This window comes from Lineus longissimus, chromosome 7 (genome assembly GCF_910592395.1).
Source record: "Lineus longissimus chromosome 7, tnLinLong1.2, whole genome shotgun sequence".
NCBI classification, from domain to species: Eukaryota; Metazoa; Nemertea; class Pilidiophora; order Heteronemertea; family Lineidae; genus Lineus; species Lineus longissimus.
The window spans coordinates 9,975,695-10,000,000 of record NC_088314.1 but is presented as its reverse complement, the minus strand read 5'-3'; the positions used below and the strand labels follow the sequence as shown (position 1 = coordinate 10,000,000).

At 40.0% G+C, this 24,306-nt stretch overlaps 1 protein-coding gene across 6 annotated transcripts in view; it reads left to right on the top strand.

Annotated features, from left to right (window-relative positions):
- The window catches only part of LOC135491508 (cAMP-dependent protein kinase type II regulatory subunit-like), an 84,858-nt gene that overhangs the window by 19,417 nt on the left and 41,135 nt on the right, over positions 1-24,306 (top strand). For 5 of the 6 annotated variants that reach the window (XM_064777425.1, XM_064777429.1, XM_064777428.1 and 2 more), the window contains exon 2: positions 17,949-17,984. In XM_064777425.1, the coding sequence (XP_064633495.1) occupies positions 17,949-17,984 (36 nt within the window). Of the gene's footprint in view, positions 1-14,778; positions 15,253-17,948; positions 17,985-24,306 lie in introns of those variants that run through there. The other variant, XM_064777426.1, reaches the window with a different exon arrangement.

Sequence of the window (24,306 nt, the reverse complement as noted above, 5' to 3'; positions counted from 1 at the left end):
TCTTCAGTCATTCTCATATCCCGGTTTCCGGATTCCTCATCGAGTCGCTAGTCATTGTCGTGTGATGCTCATTAGCAGAGCACTACAAGTTGAATTATAATTCTTACCAAATGATGCCAATTTTATAATTGGGGAAAAAAGTTCATTTTAAAGTTTACGAAAGAGCTCCGGTCGGTTATTCGAGGGCAATATCCTGCGGATAGCTGACCTTCAACATGTGATTAGATAACCTTGCGATAACTTCTCAGTGCCGCAGTATTAGGATACACTGATTTGACCAATTTAGCCAATCATGAGTGGCTAAAGCGTCCAGCTAGTAAAAACTGGCAGTGCGAGTTTCTTCAGCATTCTGTCACGATGAATGCAGAGCATTAAATCTCCCTGATAAGTATCCTGCAAATATGCAGGTTAGGCTGGCCTGTTCTAGAATCCTCATTATGGTCTTAATAATACCTCCATGGTGTAATGCAGTATGGATACTTGGTATGATGGTTTTCTCTTGATAAATGTAATCAGATAATGAGGGGATCTGTGGCAGAGTGGTTAGAGCGCTTGGCTTATAACTAGGAGGTCATAGGTTCAACACCAGGACGGATCAGCATCTTTGTGTCTTTGTGCAAGACACTTAATCTTACTTGCTTCTCTCCACCAAGGAGTAAAATGGGTACCAGGCTTTAATGCCTGGGAAGTTAACCTGCGATAGACCAGCATCCTATCCAGGGGGAGTAATACTCATAGTCGCTTTTAAATGCTTCAGAATTTGGGATAACTCCAACCGGATGAGTCATTCATGGTTCAGGCAATGGTCCAGCCGACTTTAACTTTAAATTTTAATCAGAGAACGAGTACTAAAGTTGCCATGACAGGCCATGGAAGCACGCCAACTAAATTAACTAAATACATTTTTACAAGTTTCCTTGGACATGATGTGAATGCAAATAAAATACTTTCCAAGAAGGTATTGACGTCATTTAAATCCATGGTACATGGCTCATGTAAATAAACCAGGTTCAGCGCCTGACGTGTGCTTTTTTTGTAAAATAGCATGCCATACATGTAAACCTGACCACAACTTGTGGATGTTGCACATCACCGTTGATGAGTGGTGGTCTTGGGCATGATCAGTTGTATCATTTGGATATTCTATTCCACTCTTTCATTGTGGCTTATTAAGGAGTCTGATAGCCTTAAACTAAAAGGGATTACCCGCCATCTAGATGGAGGCCAGTGGTAATGCCCTCTGATAAATATATCTGACATCTGACTCAACTCCTGATGTTCTGAGAGGTGATAAATGGCTTTGTCTTCTTGTCGGCTGATTGGATTATTCCAACACGATCTTGGCCTTGATTTAAGCCTGTGATTGATTATATCAGGGCAACCTATGTGGCATTCTTGACAAGTCCCATGAGTCTTGCAGCAATCGGTAATCCAACTTGGCCATGTATGAATTCCTGGCTTATGGAATTGATAGCAAACTTGTGGTATTGGTTTTTCTCACCGAACACCGTGAGGGTGGAACTAATGAAAACATAGGCAAAAACCGTGGAGGCAGCTGACGTTTTGGGTAAATGACAGCACCACCCCAGCAGTATTTGGTGAGACAACCAATATAAACACTAAGGTATCAATTTCTATTGTAAAACACATGAAACCAAACACTGAAATGTGATTCGAATGCTTCAATGTTTTGCGCCTACCAAAAGCAGTCATGGTTACCCGACCATCCGCTGCCGCCAGAACGAGGCACAGTGCTTCATACACTATTAACAGCGCTGTGTACATCGTAACCCGTGTTTTAGAAGTGACCACCAATATCCGCCTTGACCACCGCTGACCCTAGGCTAGCCAGATTGATCATGATAGCTCAATGAAAACTAGCGATGCATCCACTCAAGCAAACATGACTGGTCTACTCTGGGCTAATGGATGCGGTCAATGGATGCACAATCTTGGTCAAAAGTAAATGAACGCTTGAAATTTCCAGAGATACCACCTGAAAAATATTCATCATTATGATCCAAAATGTTAACATTCAAAATACCTATTTTTGTGAAGTAAAAAAACTATCAAAACGCTTTTTTTCTGGAAAACCTGGTTCTAATTTTTAAAAGACGTCTGTACTTACTATGCTTTATTCCATTAGAAATAGAATGGTTTTAATATCTTTCACAGGAAAAAAATGGGGGAAAAACCTGTTTTTAAGGGAATTTGGCATACCTTATAAAAGTGGACATTATGCCAAGTGTAGACATAATATCATGCTTGTTAGTTTTGGCAAAGTGTGGACATTATTGCAAATCTGGCATCTTAAAATATAATCTTTTACCTTGACACTGTGACCTTCAGCCCTAAAAACATCTCTTCGGGATTGTGACCTTCAATCTGAAGATCTAGGTCAAGGGTAGTTCTTCAATAGTAAGCTGGATTTTAGTGCCATATAAACTTTAATTATGTTGGATTGGAGTGTATCTGCTGTATAGTGTTTATACTTGACTGTAATATAAACTTCCAAATATCTTTACAACACATGAAGTTCATATTATTATTATTCACACTTTTCCCATTTTTCTCACCTTCTACATTATTAAGAACTGACTTTTGATGGAACAAGTCAAAACTGTGTTACATGTTCTGTAAGTCATTTGATAAGTTTCAGTACATGCAGAGATAGTGTTTTTTTATGGTCACTGTCATACTCATCTCAGATACATTCCGCTCCACTCAGGATTCCTTATGTCACCACCAGCATGTAAGAAGCCAGACAAGTGCTTATATTATTCATTTCTGCTATAAATGAGGTTCATTTGGGCCGAGTGCATGACATGAGGATCTTATTGATCAGTTGCCACTGGCATTTAACAACAAAACCAAACAAGAATTTGTGACCATATATATTTCGACATCTTCACCATTACTTTGTTATTTTTTGAAGTCTACATGTGTTCAAGAGACCTGCATATACCCAAAGTGTCAGTGAACAGGTTTTTAGTCATTTTGAAGTCTTTGTATTTTTAGCTCACCTGGGTGAGCTTATGTCATCACGTCTTGTCCATCGTCCGTCTGTCGTAACTGTGTGATCTTCAAATGTATATCATTAAATGATATGATCAAGCTTAACATTGTGCTCATAACATTTTGACCTTGACTTAGATTCCAAGGTCAGAAAGGTCTAACTCTAAAATTTCACTAATAGTTGTCACAGATTCTTCAAATTTTATGTGTAGGCACCTATTGGGCATCTGTACAAGTTGACCCAATTTAGGTCAATTGTGACCTTATTTTGACCTAGTTATCAAGTTCACAGAGGTCAAACTCTAAAAAGTGTCATTGATAGTGCCACATTTTGTCTTTTTAAAAAGTCAATGTCTCATTTCATCAACCACTAAATCATTCCCAGGTGAGCACAATGTCCCTTGGACATTTCATTCGAGGCCGCAGAAAGGTTCGATTTACAGCGTAGCGGATCGAAGCCTATTTTAATGAGCTAGTCCATAACAATCTGATAACATGTATACCATTTTAGCGTAAATCAGGCAGGCGAATGTGGCAGACTTCTTGTTTCCTCTGTGGCACTATGGTAATTTCAGAATTGGTTGTTGAGCCACTGGCTGCACCAATACAGCTCTTCAAGCCACGGATCAGGAGCGACGTATCATAAAATATTGATACTGGCACTGCCTTTCCAGGAGGTTGGGCCATTTCTGGTTTTCCGGTTGAACTACATGTCGCTGTAGTTGCTGTGATAACACATTTCATCACACTCACAGTAACCAATGAGGATGCTAAGTGTATGGTAAGCTGCAGAATTTTTGCGGGCAGTTTATGTGTGCACTGCAATTTGCAAAAATATGAACCATGAAAGACACACAGACGTTACAGACTGACGCCGATGTTTATCTAAATTAAGAACAGGTGCAAAGATGACTGGTACTAGTTTCCTTCACTGATTCAGATGAAAGACGCAATCTCAGCAATATTTGGCTCGTGCACTATTTTCAATCATCTAGGACATGGCCTAGGTCATGGCAGAGTTGAAATATCTCTCATTTCAGGGGGGAAATCTAAAATCTAGAAACGTGGCTGCAATTGATCTTCGTGATTGCATACAATGAGTGGAGAAAAAGGCAGATTTTTTCTATTTTTATTGTAAGAAATATTATTGAGAGGAGGAAAAGAAGAAACCGTTGGGACAATAGTAAGATTTGGGTGAAACCATGGATTTCGAGGAGGTATAATCTTGGTGCTTATGGGACTTTATTCATGTAACTGTGTGAGGAGGATGACGAGGATTTCAAATCATACATGTATGAGAATGATCAATGAATCCTAACTGATCACACCCTTCATTTAAGTTAAATACTAGGTCTTCGGCCAAGTTAGGGAGCGGAACACAGATCTCCTCTTAGCTATTCCCTCTTCAATCAGAATAGATAACAAACAATACAGACCTGCCCTAATCTTTTGTGGGCCCTAATCTTTTGTGGGAGATAAAATTGAGAGGTGATACAACATCATTTAAAAATCCCTTGGGCAAATCATTCTGCGAAGTTTGTGGTCAGAAATGGAAATATAAAGCCAAGTGTCCACCCCACATGATTGTGTTTCAGTGCAAATAAGGTCCCTTTGGATGTGTCTGTCATAAGTTATTGCGCTGGTGTTTACCCCAGCGGTGAAAGAGCATGCATTTTCCTTGAAATTTGATAGAATGACAGAAAGAACGGCATTATGCAACTTCAGTGTTAGTAGCGGAATGATCGCTCAACCCCTCTCTTATCCTGTAATCAGTTGATGCCAGACACTTACTAACACTATCATTCTGTCATTGTAAAGGTTTTTATTTGATATAGATTCTTGCTGTCATCCTGATTGAGATTCTCAAGTTACCCTCCATGATTATTGGATTTAATTTCATGGAAGCGTCCTGTTGCGGGAATATCTACCATATCCAAGAGATGATATCGTTGGTAGAAGGTTCTGATGATTTTTCTCTGATTATCAAAAAAGGATGCAGCTTGTTCAAGACGCCACCACCTTCTGGCCCCCTTCTCTGGCAAATGGACGGAATATACTTTATTGCAAAATTTGAAGAAAAAATGTTTTTTTGCACTGATCTCTCAGTCTTCGAATCCCAATAGGAAGCAAACCAACCTGGAGTCTCCGCTCGATCATGCAAAAACGATAATGTGGTACTTTTGCTTCCATTAGTGGAGCTTTCAATCAGGTGTCAGCTTCATTTCAGCTACCACATCCTTGTTAATCAATGGTCTGATCAGTTACCAAGTGTGGTAATAGTTTCATTGGAGGTACACCATTCAGTGGTTTGGATAGCACCTCTTCTCAGGGGTTCTTTTTACTTTAATCTTTGGTCAGCTCTGAGTTGGCTCAGTCAAGGGCTGTGAACTAGGGCTACAACGGCTATACTGGTAACCTGTACCAATGACCGTACAGTGGATGCATCTGACAGTTGCAGGAGTGACTTCCAGATGGTGCTCAAAACTCCCTGACTTTACATGTAGAGCCTTAGGCAAGGGTAAAAAAACCTGTGAAATCCTTTCTAAGACAAGAGGTCCGCGATCAGACCTATGACTTGCATGCAGGCCTTGTTTATGGACCTCTTAGAATGGCGTACAAGCGTACAGGTGTGGATTTTAGATGAAACTTGTCTATTATGGCTCATTCTTTGGTCTGTCCTTTTTCATATGTCAGGTTGACTTCCATATAATAGGGAAAGTGCCCTTACTTGCTCTTTCTTTAAAAACCAATTTTGCTGCACAGTTCCAGTCTTTGTCCTCACTGATATGATGAGATACTGAGAGGAAATTATTTCTTAAAATGGGAATTCTTTAAAAAAAGACATATTTTATTTGTTGGCACACCAGTATGGTGAGTTTTTCCAATAGGGGCTTGTCCCTTCATCCTTCGTCATCATCATCATCCCTTGTCAAAAACAGTGGCACGTACATTTCTTATCCGGGAAGGCTTTGGACTTTTATATGTCTGCTGTAGACACGGCAGGCAGTTTTTAATCCAAGAGCAGTTGGCGGCGTTTGGCGTGTCATATGGGTTACTGATTAGAAGTGTTATCTAGATTTTATAGAAGTGTGTGCCTTAGGCATGCCAATTATTTTGTTATGATTATAGTTTTTAAATTGATTTTTACCACAGACGAGCAGCATGTTGGTTAAAAAAGAAAATGCTGAGTTTGTACAAATATTACCAGGGCTTGTAGTTTCATGTGGACCTGGCCTCCAGTAAAATCCGAGTTACATTCCAAAAAGTAGGTATCGAGAGTAATAGGAAAATATCTACATAAACGCTGTAATTAGGACACCTCTCTAGCATCAAGAGCCTTTATTGTTTCTTGCTAGGGTGCATCTCAAAAATTCAGAAGGCAGAAGAAGAAGGGACACTTCTCTCTTTTCAGGACAGCCTCTATCAATCCCAAGGGTGTCCTTTATTTTAGGGAGAGGCTCTACTGTAACTATGAAGGAGATGGCTCTTTAGACCACACCCGGGAAATTGTGTGGTATTAAACCAGAACAAATATCTCACTGATGCAGAATAACATTTCGTGACTTGGTATCCACCTTTAGATTATAAATCAAGGATGGATATATGATACGTTTGGTTTTAATATGTGGCAAACCTTATGAGAAGCAACCATCATGAGAAGCCACATAAGAAGCAATCATAATAACAGGGTGCTTACCATTCAGGACAAAGCAGTCTGCTTTCATCTGAATAGATTGTGATCTCTTTCCTCTAATATACATAAAATTCAAATAAGATTTGTCTCTGCGGTAAAGAATGATGATGAGGCACTGGTGTAATCATTCGCCTGTATTACGTCTCAAGCGTCTCTGAGGATACGTATCCTGGGTAGTTCTGCTTGGTAGGAAGCCCAGTGTCTTATGGAAGGTGACGAACATGGCGGTAGGTACTGCTTGTCTTCCTTATATGTGTGTATGGGGGGGGGGGGGGGCACCCTAAATCCAAGACTTGTACTACAATGGTTCCCAATATAGTCAGTTATGATATAGTTAACATATGTTTTAACATTGAATTTCAAAGTAGAAAAATCGAAGATGAAAATACTTTGGCAAGTACAAAAATCTGTTTTGGAAAATCTATGATGAATCTCCAGAAACTAAATCTTTGGCCAGGATGGAAGTATTAATCAAGCAGCGTTTGCCAACATAGTGTGTGCATGGCAATAGTTCTTAGCCTGGGAGGGGCCATGCACCTCTCCAGATGTGAGGTGATACAAAATGCCCTGTCCCAGTTCCTGTGAAGCAGTTTTAACTGAATCCTAACCCATTCCACTGCTTGTCCCGAATCACTATTAAGTAAGTCTTGTTGATTGCGCAACCCGACAGCGACCCATCTCGGCATCCAAAAAATGACCACTCCCTTTTCTTTTCAGAAATCTTCCTGAATGATTGTCATAATGACTAAACGAGTTGTATCATTTTTTCTGCATCTCTGACATCTCGATTCATTTTGCACTGACATTTCATTATTGTACATCAAATAGGATAAACCATTGATTTGATTTGTTCATGGGAAGAGTTTGATATGTTGCCATGTTTTCAATGATTGATCCAGATCGCTATCGCTATCCTTGTCCTGGCAATTCTATTCTCATTTATAATACTTGGGTCATCCACTGTAAATTGTCTGATTTTTGGGTTGTTTTTCTCTATTTACTATTTAAATGGCGAAGATACTTTTTGATTGATAGAACTGCATTCCCTGTAGTAAGAAATTTTGTGATCTGCAAAAAGAATTGTGAATTTTTTACAAATTCTTTAAAAAAATTCTTTGAATATGATGAAATATTTTAAATGAAACTTTGTGAATTACAAAACAAGATCAGGCTTGAAAATATAAATGTTCTACTTAAGATCGATTCTGAAAGCTTTCATTAGTCCAAAGTCTGAGATATTGGGGATTTAGGCATACCATAACCATGACCAATTTCACTGCCTAAATTGTAGTCCTGCTTCATTGTCACGGATGTCACACCTTGTGTTACAATAAAATAATATATATGGGGGCTTAATCAATCACAACAGTCATTTACAAGAGTGATGAGAATATTCATGGATACAGATGGATTAAATTATTAGATTTAGGTCACTGGTGTGTTCAGGGTGTGAATCTAACCGATAAAATGTGTGATAATTATCGCAACACCCCTCGCACAGAAACCTGCAGCCTCACAGCAGTTTTTTTCACACTAGCAATTTATCACTCGCTGATCATCAGCAATAAAATTTTACCCTTTGAATTTGTAATCAACATGTCATTTGACTTTGACATCTGACGCTGATTGTATCACTGACATGCATACATAACAACGCCAGTGGTCGAACACAATCAACGCTCAGATTACTGCAACAGCCCTTGAAAGGTGATGGACCTTTGATAACTTGTCTCTCAATCAACAATGTCATTGTCGGGACAGGCTACAGAGGCACCTTCATGATAAGAAAAGGCAAAAATATTGAACCGCAGACCTTAATCCTAACCACTCTTTTGCACTCTGCCATGAAGCCATTTTTGTGAGTGACAAACCAGTGGTCTGTATGGTTTCGGCAATTTTCTGGCGATGTGAGATTGGCTTTGTCTCTTGATTCTGTTTCTCGTGCCTTCAAGGAGCCTGTCATGTAAGGGATTGGTAGAGCGTTGCCTGATCTTCTCGCACTGTGTAAGGATCTGGAGGTTTTTCTGGTCTTCCAGCGGCTCTAGCTCAGACGTCTTTCCATCTCTTCTATTGGCATCATATTGGTTGCGTTGTTCCATATTTTAGACTTTTATTTTAGACTAGTTTTTGACACTGGACAGTATGAATGCCTTTGTGACCTATGAACGTGTTGTTGTGCAGCAAAGTGAGATCAGTCAAGTAAATTATAATTATGTTTCGGGTGCTGTTGGTAGCTTGTCGCTTGGGCGTGTTTTCCTTCTAAAACAAAGGCCCATAATTATTCCATGTCGCTGTCTGGCTTCGCTTGCAGCGCCCTGTGATAAGAAACCTGTCCGGTGGCTGTAATTAATTCCCATCTTAGAAAAATCAGATGCACCATTGTTCATCATCTGTGAGAGTCAGCTTCTTCAGTTCATCTGAAAAGCCGAGATCTTGTCCATAATATCAGTGCTTCCATCTCACGGTCTGTTTGGAAACTAATCAGTCAACACAAAATCCATTCAGAAGTAGCTCAATATGTGTCACAAATAAGCTTACAATTCTCCCAAAGCAGTGATTGATATGAGCTTATTGCTAAACCTTTAGATTGATCATAAGTTACCATACTTTATTCAATCTGTAATAGATAAGGATTAAATTAGTTCACGGTGTAAATTTTATGTAGTGGGATCTGTGTTTACTTCATAGAGATGCCTTATAGTATTTGGAAAATTGGCACTTAAATTTGAGGGTGGTTATGAACAATCATTTAAGCTTTTAAGAAAGATCAATTTTAGTAGACCAAGTTTGTACAACCCATGATTTGTACTGTATGGCAATATTATACGTATGAGAAGTCTCCTCAGAACCTGAAGGTGGCAATACTGATGCACTTCAAACAACTTTCTATAGCGGTATCTTTTATAACCAAGGAACAAGAATTTTGTCAGATACATCTAGAAAGAATTTGTATCTAAGTCAGATAGAAATCTGCTAAAAAAATCAACATCTTTCAAAGACATAAAATGTGATGGAAATCAGTATACGAGACGGAAACCAGAACTCATTATCTATGGTGAGCGCTCTGCAATCTTCTGCTATTATCACGTCCAATTACCTACTCAATCATAATTTGCATAAATCTTCAGCACTCCATTACGCTTAGCACAGTCGCCTTGAGGGGAGTGGTATCAGTCTGTCCTCAAACTCTATGATGAACAGCGGTAGAAAATTAGCCAGTAGGCAATGAAAGCAGAAAATGTGGGTGATAGCATCAAGAACGAAGAGAAGGACTGTGCTTATTATTTCACTTTTCAAGGACCAATGAAGTAAATAAGGGCATTATTTACCAAGGTTACAGAGCTCTGCTCAGTCACCTTCTACACAACAGTATTAGTTTTCATCACCAATTATACAGAAAATTGAGAAATATTATTAAAAAGCTGGCAGAATTCTCAGATTTATAAAATGTTTTATTAAGGGAGCCCTGTGTGCAGTGATCATCATGCGGAACATGCTAGGTGGAAGTGGGAACAACATTTTGACATCATTGAGTTGTCCTCATTTACCCCGATACACTGTATATGACATTGGCAATGATTTGCGTTGTGCTATGATGGTGACGTTTAAAAGCCAACCTAGGATCCACTTGGGCTGCATGAACATGATGAAAGGATTCCTACTGCGGCTAATAGAATCTTAGGACAATTTTTTTACAGTTGGATGATAGATACGTGTGTAGCCTACACCCAGCTTCATACTAACGGGTACCAATCTGCAAAAGTTGACTAAATTCTGTCTACATGGATGACATTGTAGCAGAATTACTCACCCTGATGGCATCCTCTGATCATTTGAGGGATTCAGTTGATCTATTCTGCAGTTAAATATTGCTGTACAGATGACTTTAATTCTCACTCTGTGTTTATTACTAGACCCACGATTTTCACTCATCTAGTAAACCACAGCTCAATCTGTTGCATTTTCATCATATTCTTAGTTACAGTTCCTGCTTAAAAGGTGGAACCACTCAGCCTCGAGCTATACCATGTGTGGTGAGAGGATTTCATGACAGCCACAATTTTGTCCTTCCTTGTGACGTTGGGCTAGTGCTTTACCTCTCGTTCTTCTTTAAAAAATGCTGTAACTCAAAACAAAATTTTTGGCCACTGCAATTTCTACATAAAGGTCCATGTCTCCATGATGATCTGGAGTGTGGAGCAACCAATTTCAACTTATCCAAGAGGCATGGTTTTTCATGAAAGTGGTGAACTGACTGAGCTTTAGAACAACTCTTTGTCACCATCTTTGCAATGGCCACTGGTGCATAAAAAGGGTTATGATAATGATAAAAAGCTGTTCTCTAATGAACACTAAGACCATCTTGACCCTCAATGTATTGACATTGCTCAGCTTACGGACAACGCGCGTCAATACCTTGACGAAAAGTGCCGCATGCATTTATGCAATCTATTTCCAAATGAAGTTGGTCGGCTATTACTCACTCATAAAGGGTATTGTTATACACACAATGGTAGCAAGTTATCATGATGCCACTGACCATCGCTATTGCTCGATCAGCGGTCTGGTACGGCACTGGTATCTTAGCAAGTGTAAGATTTGAACGCCCAACCTCCGATTATGGTAGATAGATGTAGCAATAGCCAATAATTCAGTCACTAATTTGACTGAATCACAATTAACTTTCCACATGAAAATTAGAAAACAACTAAGATTCAGTTGTAAATTCTGTGTTTATTGTCCTCGGACATGTCGGAAGAATAGCGCTCTGCCTGTGACCGATTGGCCAAGTATTGATTAGCCCCTGATACCAATGGAAACAACTTATGCAGTCTGTATGCCAACGAAATTACAATACTATCGATTCTTGATCAAAAACACAATCGGCACAAATGGAACAAATTGGTTGTTATGGTAACAGACCCCTATAGTGATCATTCCCATTATATTGGTTGCTTACTCCCTGTTGGTCGACAATTGTCAAAATTGATCCCATCTGGTGTCTGTTGACAAAAGCGAAAGCGAAATTATCGCCTGATTGCCGCGACTGGGATTTCATGTTTTTGTATGATGAGATTGTAACAGGGAATGCTGGGTTTTGTCACTTGTGCGAAAAGAAAGGTGATGCAGGGCTTAAATTTACCACTGCCACCGCTGCATTGGCAGTCGGTGCCCCTCCAAAATGGCCTTCGTGCCCTCTCAATCTTCTTTCACATTTGTGACACACCACAGCAGAACCAGGCGCTCATCGCACAGAAGATGAGCCTAAATGACACCAGGAGATAATGGAAGAAATTGATGTGCTCATATTTCACAAAAAGCAGATAACAGAGAAATGAACAAACAGTCTGTCTCAGCCTGCGAAGCTCAGAGCGACATGCGCCTGGTTTTGCTGTGGCGTGTCACATTTTCCAGTAGGCCCTAAAATGGGTGCCTGACTGGTGATATGTGGCACAGATATCTACTAGTTGTTGGTGTGATTCAGGAAAAACATTGTACTGATCTATTCCTCGCTGTCTTTCTGTCATCTTTTGTGAAGGAGAGATTGGTATCCTGCCCCTGCAGTAACAGCAACCATGTGACCTTTTAAAGGGGTGTTTGCCTTTGCGCCAAACATCAGTTTTTCGGCTGATATCTTATCATCTCTTTGTCTTGAAGAACTGGTGATTCCTGCTTGCCCTCCCCTCTTGCTGAATTGTTGCCTCCGGGGAGATTTTGCTGCTTCTAATTAACTGATTCTTCGCCGCTGGGTTTTGAATGAGCATATAAATAAACTTGTACTTTTTAGCTCGCCGAGCTAAAGAGGTAAAATCGTGAATCATCTGTCCGTCCATCAGCACTGCATGTTCGGCAACTGCTGAATGTACTGAACTGAGACTTGGCACACATGATCCTTGGTCAGATGACCTCTGACACAAATTCAGTCGACCTGATTCTTGGCTTTGCCGCCAGGAGGCCAAGCCCAAATGCATCAAACATATCTCCCTCATCATAATCCGTTCCCCCCAAAAAATTATGAATGGTACTCCTCGCATAGATACATTACATATCTTTCTATTTTTTTATTTGACCTACTTTTGAAGGTCACAGAGGACAGAAGGCATGAGTTAGTGGAACTATGGCATGTTTCTTTAATAGGCCGAGTGATGATTGCTCTTATATTTGGTACACATGTATCCCTAGGCCAGATGATCTTTTCTAAGGGATCAAAGTTTGGTTCAATCTGATTCACCACTTGGCCACTAGGGGGTCAAAGCAAAAACCTTATTTTAAGTCCTGTTATAATGACTGTATCTCTTCTGAGTTTTTATCACGGGGGAGGGGACATATTATTAGGAAACATCATTCAATACTTCTCATTTTTAATATGACCGACATTTCAAGGTCACTGAGGTCAAAATTCCAAACTCTAAAATTCCTAACAAGGTGATTCATTTTGTTCTAGTGCACACAGGACAAATGTGTATTACTGTCTGCGTTAAATGCCAACATCAGTGTCTTATTTTCAAACAGACATGGTGTACTTTTGTATTGACCACATCAAGTCAGCAGGAGACCAGCTTCCAAAGGTCTGGCCTGGGAGAAATCAATACGAGCATTGAAATTTGAACCAGCAGTAGTAAATGGCTATTTCCCTCTATGGTTATTATGATAAACAAACACGCTCGCTCACTCACAGAGTATTTTATATTGATTACTGTCCGATTGATAGACATATCGACCAGTTGACAATGTCAGTATCAAATTGCCAAAACTAACAATGAAAATCAAGGCAGTAGGAGCAGTTCTACTCTCTGAATTGTACATGAATTAGCAATTTAATTTTCAATTAGTTCATTATCAACGGAGCTAGTGCTTAGGAAATTAATATATTCATAATATTCACTCTATAACGCCATTCTATGGGATCGATCTTGAACCTCTCTCAAAATACTCTTTGAGATTCACCTGGCTTTTCAATTGCTGTAGGACCACCCTTAGCGGACACCTCTCTGTTAAGGATAACCTCTCTATTAAGGACACTAGTTTTGGTCCAAAATTGGTTCTTTTCATTCAATGTGACCTCTCCTATCAGGACACCTAATGACAGCACTTGTTGTCCAGAGGGTGTCCTTAATCATGTTAATAGATAGCTTCTGCTGTACATCATTTAGGATACACCCTGCTTTCCCTGAAATGGTGTGTCTTTCTCACTATAATTTTGTCGCGCTCATGCCAAACATGAGTCTTTTGCCCTAATATCGGTCTTTTTATTGCATTATGAGGCTAACCTGATGTGTTTTTCTCATGTAATGGTGTTTGTGAGCAGATTTGGCAGTTTTAATCTTTAGAATTAAGCTTTCGGCGGATAAAAATCTCAAAAATAAATATTTTTGTTATTTTGACTCCCACCCAAATTTGGGTGCACAGGCTGTTAAACGGTCTGTGTTTTAGTTGATACGCATGGTCACGGTCTGCACCATCCTGAACCTCATGGTCTATACTTCCTTTAAACATAGCCGGTGCATATCTTGATAAGATGCAAAAACCTTGGTGGTCAAGATGGGCCTGCACAAAACTCTGCTGATTTTTCAGTTAGCTGCTATGATGCAAATCTTTGTAGTAGGGGAACGAATGATGACCCTCTGAGTCGAACCCACAACCTCTTAGTCATGGGGCCAATGCTATTCAACTTTGTTTCTGCTACCCCTAATTGAACCCGAGATTTCCTTGAATGCATTTGAAACCACCGCAAATGAAACTGCCATGAAATTGTTTCTGTATCACTTTGATATCAATGCACTGTTGAAATTTATATAAATAGAATTTGAAAATAATGTCTAAATTTCAAATATTGAACACATTCTGAATGTGACCCAATAAAATCAATTTGTCCTCGTGTATTCCTACTCAGTGTGAATCAATAGTTTTTGCCTATTAACTGTTAGGTTGAGGCTTGCTCTACTCCATACAGCTACTGCATACATAATGAGCCGGCTTCATCTTGGATAATACTGTATCAGATGCGATCAGTTATTTCCCTCATTGCGTGCGTTTCACTCAAGCAGAGAACTTGTAGACCTCTACTTGGATAAGTTATCATTTACCTGATCTGTCGTTTGTACTCCAAACTTTAGACTCGTTCACTGCTCGTGGATAATTCTATTATGACCGGATAATTGTTACGTTGCCATGGAAACGCAGCTGTTCTGAGTGGCTTGCCTCCCGTCTCTCTCGTTCTCCATGGCTACATCACACGATGACATTATAGGCTAGGTGCCGTGGTACCGGTGTGTTATAGTCTAATAGTGCAGGGGCAGTGTTTCTAGTGTGTTTGTCTCTTTTAGCATAAGCCACGTAGATATTCATTTTATCATTCACATAGGATTATTAGCTTTATAGAATGGAGAATACTGACCAGAATGCGACGACTGCAAACGCAACGCAAGGAACTAGACGTCGGGAAAATGGAACGCCAAGTTTATTGCTGTGTTGCTGCGGACAACTGTCAAGTCGGCGCATTCAGCGCCAGAATCGTAATATAGAGTTAGAAATTGAGGGCGGTAGGTAGTGCTATGTGTTTGTGGTACTGTCATGATGTGTGTGACTGTGAGATAAATCTCGAGATTCTACGCTGAGATACTATAGGTCATGTACATGGGTCTCCATTCATTATTGATTTTAGGTCATTTTTTGTTTGAATGATAAATCCTCCTGTTGTATGAGTCAATATTAATCAAAATGATCTATGGAGAGTGTTTTGTATAGTATTTTAGATTACCAGTACCCATCTTTTAAAAAAATGTGATGATGGATCTTCTCTATGGGGAGAGAAGATGGAAATGCAATGCAATAGCAGCAGTTGCCTGGTTCTTCAGGACATCTACATCAGTCCATGTAATTACGCGACTGTATTCAGCCACTGAAGTTTAGAGGATCCCCAGCACATTTGTTACATGGAGGTTGATTGTTCTCACAACAGTCTTTATCATGACACGTTGAATAACCTGATGTGCTCAGTGAGTCACATTGTTTAACAATAAACTCATTGATGCAAAGCATTGACAGTGAGTATTATTATTAAGCCTTATCATTAGAGTAATGGTATGATGCCAAGTTAATAAATAATGAAGTATGGGTATAGAATGAATTATTTCAAGTCGACCGTGAATTTTGAAAAATATTGCGTGTTTAACTACAAAACTGATTCCACGTGTCCTTAAAGGGGTACACCATCCGTATTAAATTGTGGGTCAGGGAAATAGAAATGCAGTGATACACAATGCAGTGGTGCAGTTATCATGCATGCAAATTTGCTGAAACTTAGTACTTGTGTATCTGTCTACAGTGGCAATGTCGAAAGTTAGTACGTATTTACGCAAATTGTAAATTTTCAAATTCTGTTACAAATTACAAAGTTTTAACGAACCGCATTGGCCTTTAAGCAAGGCAGTCAATCCTACAGTTACCTCCAGCAACTCAGTGATTATGGGTAGGCTGCCAGTTGAAGGCTACAGTGAGTGCTGTACATGTATACTCACCTGCATCTCCTCGATTTCCCTTGAAAGGCTGCACAGGATGTAAACTGAGCATATAATATGTTTTATTGGCTGCTCTGTCTAATTGCTATGGATCTTGGACAGAAGGCGGCAACATAAACCTTTATCATCAATGATAATGATAATAATAGTCAGTCTGGCACATGTGATAATGGCTTGTCAGTTAGCGTTGACGAGAACTGAAAGACATCATTTGGTGTCATATGAAGCACACGAGCATGATGCACATATGGTTCATGGACAGTTTCATTCCATTCCAGTGCGTTGTCCTCATACTGAATTCTCAGCCATATAAAGTCTTTCTAATCAATAATCTAGATGGCTAATTGTTCTGCGTGCTCCTCATGTCATGCTTCTCTCATTACGCATATATCACTTCACCCTCTCAATCCTAACGGACCATAAAACCTATTTATTCAAACTCTAATGACACTCATCAATTTTCTGAGCCAACCACTTTATATTGGCGATGGCAATAGATTGTTTGGAATAAATTGCGAAGTATTATGTTTGCATTATTTGATGTCTTTGGTGTTATATTGGAAAAATTCATGAGTGCTGTGCCTGTGGTATCTCCAGAGCATAGTTGAATCGGGGAAATTCGAAGGTGAATTTGTTGAATTGGCCACAACTGCCATTCGTAGATCCTAGCTTGACTTCGAATTCCCTCTTCTTCCCCCAGAGTTTCGCCATGCTCCATGATTTCTGGTCATACCAGGCCCATATTTGGACAGCGTAAACTATAGAGATTGCTGCCTTGGAGAATGTGACTCTGTTCTTGATATGCACATGGGTAGTATGGTGCATCTGCTCGGGGTTTTCAAAAGTAGCAGGAAGATGGGTGCTTAAAGCCACCGTCTGCACCGAATTGGGTGTTTGACAGCCTCCTACTTTGACCAAAGGTACAGGCCAAATCACAATTGACCGCCCGTAAATCGCGTTATTGATGCGCTACCCAGCGTGTAGTCACGCATAGGTTGCCACTAAACATAGAGAGATAAGCGTGTCACTGGTGCGTCATTGGCGTGCATCTCTTGCGTATACTGCGCGTCACCGACACGAAGCATTACGGATGTCATTTGTGACTTGGACTGTAATATAGCAATGGCGATATATCTCATTATGAATGTATAGCAGAATGTGAAAAAGTAGTCTCCTATTGCAAACCAATCCTGATACAAAAAAAACCTAATAACCACCCTGTCTGCTATCTTGATACTTGTGGAGCGTACTGGCACTGGGGAAGAGTGTCTGAATTGTGGTCGGAAGGTCATAGGGACCATCAAATGTCAAGGGTTCAGTCCCATTGCGATCGTATGTTTCTCTTATCATTATTGTATCCACTGACACTTGGGCCAATCACCATTCGATCACATGCAATATTTTGTTCCTCTTTGCCTGTCCTAAGAATTGGAAAGAAGCCCCGTCTACCAATTCATGGAGTCTAAACCGACCTTTGACCAATGCATTCATTTAGGCTGTTGACGCTGTAGAAATTGCCACCACCATGCAGTTCTGTCTTGTTGCAGATACAAGACCGACCCCTAGTTCAGCTCAGTGACCGGCTGGAAGGCCCTGTATCACTTGCCAAAGCAAAACCAAATACTATTCTATTCTACCTTCAGAATTATTTCATCTTGTTGTGATAATCATTTGTTATTTGTTACATGTTTCTCAAACAACTTCTCTGCTACTTTCAGAACCTCCAAAGAACAGGTTCATGCGAAGAAAATCAGGTAGGAATCTTTCTATTCTTATTGGTTTGCAATGTATATTCTTTGAATTTTCTCTACAGTCATTCTTTGGTTGCATCATGAGAAGTTATTGTAGACTTCTCTACCGATTCCCTTATTTTGAAAACGATTTGCATGAAATTTTGATCAGTGTCTTATGCCAGGTGGACACCTGATAATTTTTTAAGCCACTGTGAAGCTTCTGAAACTGTGGATGTACTAAGCCACTGTGAAGCTGCAGAAACCGTGGATGTACTAAACCACTGTGAAGCTACAGAAAAGCCGCTGTAAAAATACAGAAATTGTGGATGTACTGAGCCATTGTGCAGCTACAGAAACCGTGGATGTACTGAGCCCCTGTGAAGCTACCGAAACTGTGGATGTACTATGCCATTGTGCAGCTACAGAAACCGTGGATGTACTGAGCCACTGTGAAGCTACAGAAACCGTGGATGAACTATGCCATTGTGCAGCTACAGAAACGTGGATGTACTGAGCCATTGTGAAATTACGGAAACCGTGGATGTACTGAGCCATTGTGAAGCTACAGAAACCATGGATGTACTGAGCCAATGTGAAGCTACAGAAACTGTGGATGTACTGAGCAATTGTGCAGCTACAGAAACCGTGGATGTACTGAGCCAATGTGAAGCTACAGAAACCGTGGATGTACTGAGCCATTGTGAAGCTACAGAAACCGTGGATGTACTGAGCCATTGTGAAGCTACAGAAACTGTGAATGTACTGAGCCAATGTGAAGCTACAGAAACCGTGGATGTACTGAGCCATTGTGAAGCTACAGAAACCGTGGATGTACTGAGCCAATGTGAAGCTACAGAAACTGTGGATGTACTGAGCCATTGTGAAGCTACAGAAACCGTGGATGTACTGAGCCAATGTGAAGCTACAGAAACCGTGGATGTACTTAGCCATTGTGAAGCTACAGAAACTGTGGATGTACTGAGTCAATGTGAAGCTACAGAAACTGTGGATGTACTGAGCCAATGTGAAGCTACATAAACCGTGGATGTACTGAGCCATTGTGCAGCTACAGAAACTGTGGATGTACTGAGCCAAAGTGAAGCTACATAAACCGTGGATGTACTGAGCCATTGTGCAGCTACAGAAACCGTGGCTGTACTGAGCCAATGTGAAGCTACAGAAACCGTGGATGTACTGAGCCAATGTGAAGCTACAGAAACCATGGATGTACTGAGCCATTGTGAAGCTACAGAAACCGTGGATGTACTGAGCCAATGTGAAGCTACAGAAACCGTGGATGTACTGAGCCAATGTGAAGCTACAGAAACCGTGGATGTACTGAGCCATTGTGAAGCTACAGAAACCGTGGATGTACTGAGCCAATGTGAAGCTACAGAAACTGTGGATGTACTGAGCCAAAGTGAAGCTACAGAAACCGTGGATGTACTGAGCCATTGTGCAGCTACAGAAACCGTGGATGTACTGAGCCATTGTGAAGCTACAGAAACCGTGGATGTACTGAGCCAATGTGAAGCTACAGAAACCGTGGATATACTAGGCCACTGTGCAGCTACAGAAACCGTGGATGTACTGAGCCATTGTGCAGCTACAGAAACCGTGGATGTACTGAGCCAATGCGAAGCTATAGAAACAGTAGATGTACTGAGCCACTGTGAAGCTACACAAACCGTGGATGTACTAAGCCTTTGTGAAGCTACTCACTCACTCTGTGAATTCAGACAGGATCACAATTACAGGAGTAAAACATGGAGGTTAACACTGCATGAAAGATTGTGTTATATCTTGTCTCAATTACAATTACAGGAGTTAACACACAGGTTAACACTGCATGAAAAGTTGTGTTATATCTTGTCTCAGTCACAGTTGCAAACACACAGGTTAAACACTGCATGACAAGATTTGTTATAACTTGTCTCAATCACAATTACAGGAGTTAACACACAGGTTTACACTGCACGAAAAGTATTGTTATATCTTGTCTCCGTCCCAATCACAAGAGTTAACACACAGGTCAACACTGCATGACAAGATGTGTTATATCTTGCCTCAATCACAATTACAGGAGTAAACACATGTTTACACTGCATGACAAGATATGTTATATCTTGTCTCAATCTCAATTACAGGAGTAAACATACCACAGGTTTAAGACTGCATGACAGGAATCGATCGGCATAAAAATGGCAATAAGCACGACGCTCCACCTAACCATCTGCTAATGATTGCACTGGTGTCATCAACAGGGGATGATTATTATTACAGTTTGTGTCAGATATTGATGTATGGGAAAACCTTGTCATGCTAGCTGACCAGTGGCTAATACGTCTTGATTAGTTAAGATCCTGTCTTGATTAAGAGAGATACGGGGCGCAATCACCGAGATGATTAGTCGATGGTCATTAATGGTCGGTTACTGATCAAGTGCGTAAAGGATTGATGGCTCTCTGTGATGTTTGATCACTTGTGTTTGAAAATGTTTGATAACATCTGGTTCCTGAAGGAAACACTCAGTTAATTTACGAGCACATGCAAGACCAGTTAACTGTTCATACGTAGATGCAATCTTAGCCTCTTGCAGTAAATCATCCTTCTAATCTTATTGCCAATATTGGTATTATGATGATAGGAAGTAATGCATTGTTTGATAGACGTTTATAATGTTCACAGCAGACAAAAAGTAATCCGGTTGAAGCATACGGCTCTCTGTCCCGCTTCATCATATTCAATCCAGTAATAGGAAATGATGGCAAATATGACTTTCAAGAACAATCAGCAAGTGCGAGATGAGATTATCACCTGATCTCCCATCAATTATCAGCTTGGATTTGGATCAGCTCGACAGGAGAGAAAACAATTGTATATGACTGGAGGCCTCTTATTCCATCGCTGTATATATAGTATCAGTAGACACAAAAGATTATGACAATAAGGAAAGTACCTCTCTTGAAAAACTGACAGTTGGAGGCGTCATTGGCTTAGCTTGTGAGCCTATGCAATGACATGACATCTGTTGGCATTATCCGTCAGCATGTCAACAGGGCAAGTTTCATAACTGTTGATAGTATTGACCTGTAATTTTGTACATATGTATACCCTTGGGTGTGCAGTCCAATATGATTCTTAGGTTGGCCACTAGGGGGCTAATGTGAAAACATAAAAAATAGCTCACTAACCACTGCTCTCAGTCTCATTCTCACCAAATCTTTATTGCGTTGATGTCTATGAAGGGTACGTGACCCTAAGGGTTTTAGACTTGACCTGCTTTTAAAGTTTACAAGGGTCAAAGGAATGTCACTGTTGGGTAGCACGTTTCGTTGCTATCTGATCTGGAGCATTCTAATTTCTAATTTAGTGTAAAGAAGTGTCAAGGCACCCATTCTTGTATACTAAAGTTTGATCCTGATCTAACTTTTAAAATGGCTGCCAGGTGGCCATCTTAAAAAATTTACTTTGCAGCATATTAGATCAACGTTTTGGGTGTTTTACCCTTGCGTAAATCTTTCTCTATACCCTGTGCATATATTCCAAATTTCAGTCTGATTGGAGGACTTTAATCAATCATCATGGCCGTCATGCTTCCATCTTTGAAATCATTGACCTAGAAAGCAGGCCTAAATGAAAACCTATGAAGATATATCGTGTATCTGCAATAATATAAGTCCATGATAAAGATGAGGTGAGCACATGGGCCCTGGACAATTTCATTTTACCATTAATTGACCTTATAGTCGACAGAAAATCCTATCCTTTTCCTGTCCACCATGATCCAATATAGCTAGGTCGGCAATGGAGCATTGAAAGTAGGAAGTATGCATTGTTCACAATGCATATCAATCAACCACCATCTTTCATATTCTCGATGATCAACCTGTATCAGACATTTCTGGTATCTTGTCAATGTGCCTTTCAAAAGGTTTCTGCTTTATCTTGCCATTTCCCATGATCAGCCATGCCCCTCACGTTGGTAGATCTTTATCAAGCATGTGGTCAGCCTAAGCTGTAAGTAAGCGGATCAAATTGTCATGCTATAAATTTTGCATCGGAGATAATGTCACAAACTTAGAATTTTTTATATGGCGATGGAAGGAAATATTTTTGGGAAGTCAGTGTTTTTTTGCAGGAATCGAGTTCGATCGAAATTATCATCAGAAATCGAAATGAGAACTCTTCGCTGCAATGCTGCATGGCCTTTGACATTGTCCTTGGCTCAGAGCTAAATTTCATTCACGTTTTCCAGGCGGCCTTGAAGCAGGTGCTCTCGATATGTTTTTGTTTGTGAGGCCAGTCATTTGGTATTGTCTTGCTGTCCTATGTCACCATATGTCCGTATCAAGGTTGGTCTTGATTCAATTTCATGGTAGATCCCCTCTGATGCTGTGATTGATATTGGTCAAGGAAGCTTGAAAGACTCAGGTTATCGTTGCTTCCTTGGGGAGCAAGACTTGATCATTATCCAATATCATGGCTGGTCATTTATCAGATGACAATCAATTTTTTTGCCTGAACCAAATTAGGTTATTACACCTCGGTCCCAAATAGGCTGGAGGGGTGATGTAGTTACCTGTGTCTGTCTGTCATTCTGTCCAGTAATTGGTTTCCATTGATTTCCAGGAGAAAGACTTGGTTCATCATTGAATCAATTTTGAGTGTGTGTGATGGGGGTAGGTTGTAAAGGACAAAATTCCTTTAAAAATTGGTTTGTTCTGATTTTCAGTATAGCTGCCATACCTGCTTTCTCAAATTGGTTTCCTTCGATTTTGACGAGATTGCCTTGGGCCATCAAATAAATTTTCGTGATTTTTGACTTCTAGTTGCCTGGTCAAGTGGCACTTTGTGAATGACCACTTTTGGCTATATCAAATGAATGCTCTGCAAAGTCCATGAAGCCCACTTCACCATTATCTCACCTGGGGTGTCACTGGACTGAGGGGTTCATTGTGATGCTATTCTTGAGGATCTTACTCCGAGCATTTTGATATGCTGTGAGAGAAGTGACCATGGTCTCAAGCTTGCTTTAGATTCCCTTTTCCTGCAGTTAAAACAACAGTGCTGATCAAAAGTAAAATAACTCGTGCCAATAAAGGGGCTGTGTGGCTTCAATTGTTGGCATCTTTGGTAGATTTGAAGGTTTTTGCTGCACAAGTAGTACATCATTTGCCCTGCACCAGCAATTTTGTTCAAAATATTGAACAATTTGGGCTCCTCAAGAGGCAGCTAGTTTGAGTTGAGTTTTGACTCAGATTTAATACATGGGGTTGCCTGCCCTATTAAAAACCTGTGATTCCTGGTAAGAGCTGATATCATATATACTGACTCACACTCAGTATGTGAGTCTTTATGTATAATTACCCTGATTGTCTCCGCTAATTATGTCGATGAATATTTCTGTTCGCGTAAATTGAGCAATCAACTTATTCTGATCATGTGTGATTGTGGGTGAGTATGATAATAGCTTATTTGAACCAATTTAGTTTGTTTCGGCAATGGTCAAACTATGTATTAATGACAAATAATAACCGAATCTAATCAACAGTCAGCAATAAATATTCTTCCGAGCAGAATTTATGCCATCTAAACAATTGTATCTTTCATTCCACGCTAGAAAATACGGATTGCAGTTCCATGTTATAGCTCTCCAACATCTTGTTATATGCTAAAGTCACCTCCAAAACAGAATCTGGAAGCCATGTTGCAGATCCAGTGAGAAGCCAGTGTTTGACATTAGATATGCAAGTCTCGCACAATGATATCACTTCAGGACTTTTTCAGCGTTACCGCATTCTATGTTGCAGCGTTAATGGGTGTTCTGAGAATTGTTTTTTATCGCTACCCAACACTGCATGCTATAAACTAGCAACATTGAAGCTGTTTCATAAAATGATATTGCCAGTTTTGTTTGAAACCTGCTGCTGCTGCAGTAATCTGTTGTGATAAGGCTCGTTTTGTTACCATGGTGGTTTGTGTGGCTATGATGGTCAGGTAATGCAAGCTCTTTGTTCCGGAAAGTGAATACTTTCAGATATCTTAAAACATCTCATGCAAGCTCCTTTTGACACGGGAAAGTGAATATTTTTAGATATCTTAAAACATCTCATGCAAGCTCCTCTTGACACGGGAAAATGAATATTTTTAGATATCTTAAAACATCTCATGCAAGCTCCTCTTTGTTCCAGAAAGTGAATAATTTCAGATATCTTAAAACATCTCATGCAAGCTCCTCTTTGCACAGGAAAGTGAATATTTTCAGATATCTTAAAACATCTCATGCAAGCTCCTCTTTGCACAGGAAAATGAATAATTTCAGATATCTTAAAACATCTCA